The following is a 1,824-nucleotide window of genomic DNA, read 5'->3' on the forward strand; positions in this document are numbered from 1 at the left end:
TAGGTCTTTCTTCCAGCTTTGTGGGGTGTGCATGCTCCTAGGGTCTCTCCCCACCATCTCATGTATTTCCTTCACATATTTCTACCCCACCTCCAGCTTGTCAGTTTTTCTTTTCAAACTTTAGGGATCCGGGACACCACTTTTCTTTGGAACCTAGCAAAGCCAATTTATGTGTGGCTGAACATCAGCCACTGAAATTTCCCACAGTAGTTGGGATCCAGTACATTGGAGCACAAAATAGACTCAGAGCTGGTCACCTGCAATGAGTTGGCATGGAACATCACAAGATCTCCAAGCCAAAAGAACATTTTCCAACAATGGCTGGCAACCAGGACCCAGTGAAGTGATAAAACTGCCTTCCTGGTAACTGCAGGGATCTGATCCAACAGAGCATAACTTTGTAGAGAATGAGCTTCTGTGACCATCTTCAAAGCATGCTGGGAATCAGAAAGGAATCATCCAGTGATACAGTGTGTGTTTTCATTGACTGTATTAATACAGGGCTTAGAGGGGAACGAAACGGCTATGACAGCACACATGCTGGAACCTTCCAGGGACCAGCTCTTCAAAGAGCTAAACCAGTGCCTGATTAGGAGACCATCACAACACACCATCAGATCCTGGCCAGCATTTCCCTGTGGGGGAATAAGATTTCAAAGCAACAATTCCATCATAATTGTTCTAAACACACCAATGGCACTATAGGTCAAGAGTCTAAGGGGCTGGTAGAGGTAAGAAACAGAAAGGTTACACGAGTTCTCCAAAGCCACAGACACTGCATTTATAAATCTTTTTCACAGTAACCAGATCCACACCTCATGCCCAGGGATGGGTCAGGATCCCAAGTGAACCTAGAAGAGAACTGTAGGATTTTTAGGGACCCTAGAAGCCATCATAGGACACTTGCAGTAAGGACAAAATACAGTATTGTTTCATAAAATGGGAGATTGTTGGAAGGGGCAGGATTGTCAAGAGTTATTCCTAGAAGATCGGAGGGGCCTGTCTTTGCTGTTCCATTGCTCTGTGGCGCAACACCAAGTGATGTTTTCTTAGAAAAGTAACCCAGTGTCCAGACAGCACATGCAGCCTCCAGCTGGATATCCACTGAGCATGTCCCGGCCACTTCCTAGGGTTCATCAAACAACTGCAGGTCCAGGCGGACTACAATCTCTCCTGTGGGGACCTCATGTAGCAGGAGACACTTTGTAACTGGCCCTTTGGAGCCCTGGTCTTTCTTGATATCAGCCACACGGATTTCTGTCCGACCCAAAAAGTCTGAAAGGAGAACAAACAGACTCTTTTTAGAAGAAATCCCTGTTCTTAAGGCCCATGTTGGTCGGTCATACTGAGAATCTCTAATGAACTATTATACCTGCCCTTCTCTGATCTCTGATGTAAAACTAACCCATACTAGGATCTCCAACTCATTCCCCAGTAGAATTGTCAAAGTGCTGTGATATTTGATTATTAAAAAAGAGAAAAATGATATATATCTGAGGTGATAGATATGCCAAATACCTGATCTTGTTATTCCATATTACATATATATATATAAAAGTACCTCATAAGTAGGTATAATTATTATATGTCCTTTAAAATATATATTAATAGGGTCAGAGAGATAACTCAGTGGACTAAGCACATGCCTATGCAAACACAGGGACTGCTATTGGATCCATGGCACCAGGGTTTGATCCCCAGCACCACATGCTGGGCTGACTCTGTCCCCAGGCACACTGAGCTGGTGACTGAGACCTGGTATGGTGGCACATGCCTGTAATCCCAATGCTGGGAGGGCTGAAAACAGGAGGATCACTACAAGTC

General features: G+C 44.5%; 1 protein-coding gene across 1 annotated transcript in view; it reads right to left on the minus strand.

Moving 5' to 3' along the window:
• Positions 1-524: 524 nt before the first annotated feature.
• The window catches only part of Itsn1 (intersectin 1), a 236,490-nt gene continuing 235,190 nt past the window's right edge, over positions 525-1,824 (minus strand). Inside the window, exon 39 of the mRNA XM_023705571.1 lies at positions 525-1,275. Within this exon, the coding sequence (XP_023561339.1) occupies positions 1,127-1,275 (149 nt within the window). The 3' untranslated portion in view covers positions 525-1,126. The remainder of the gene's footprint in view (positions 1,276-1,824) is intronic.

Source organism: Octodon degus, unplaced genomic scaffold (assembly GCF_000260255.1).
Source record: "Octodon degus isolate 3935 unplaced genomic scaffold, OctDeg1.0 scaffold00225, whole genome shotgun sequence".
Classification (NCBI taxonomy): Eukaryota; Metazoa; Chordata; class Mammalia; order Rodentia; family Octodontidae; genus Octodon; species Octodon degus.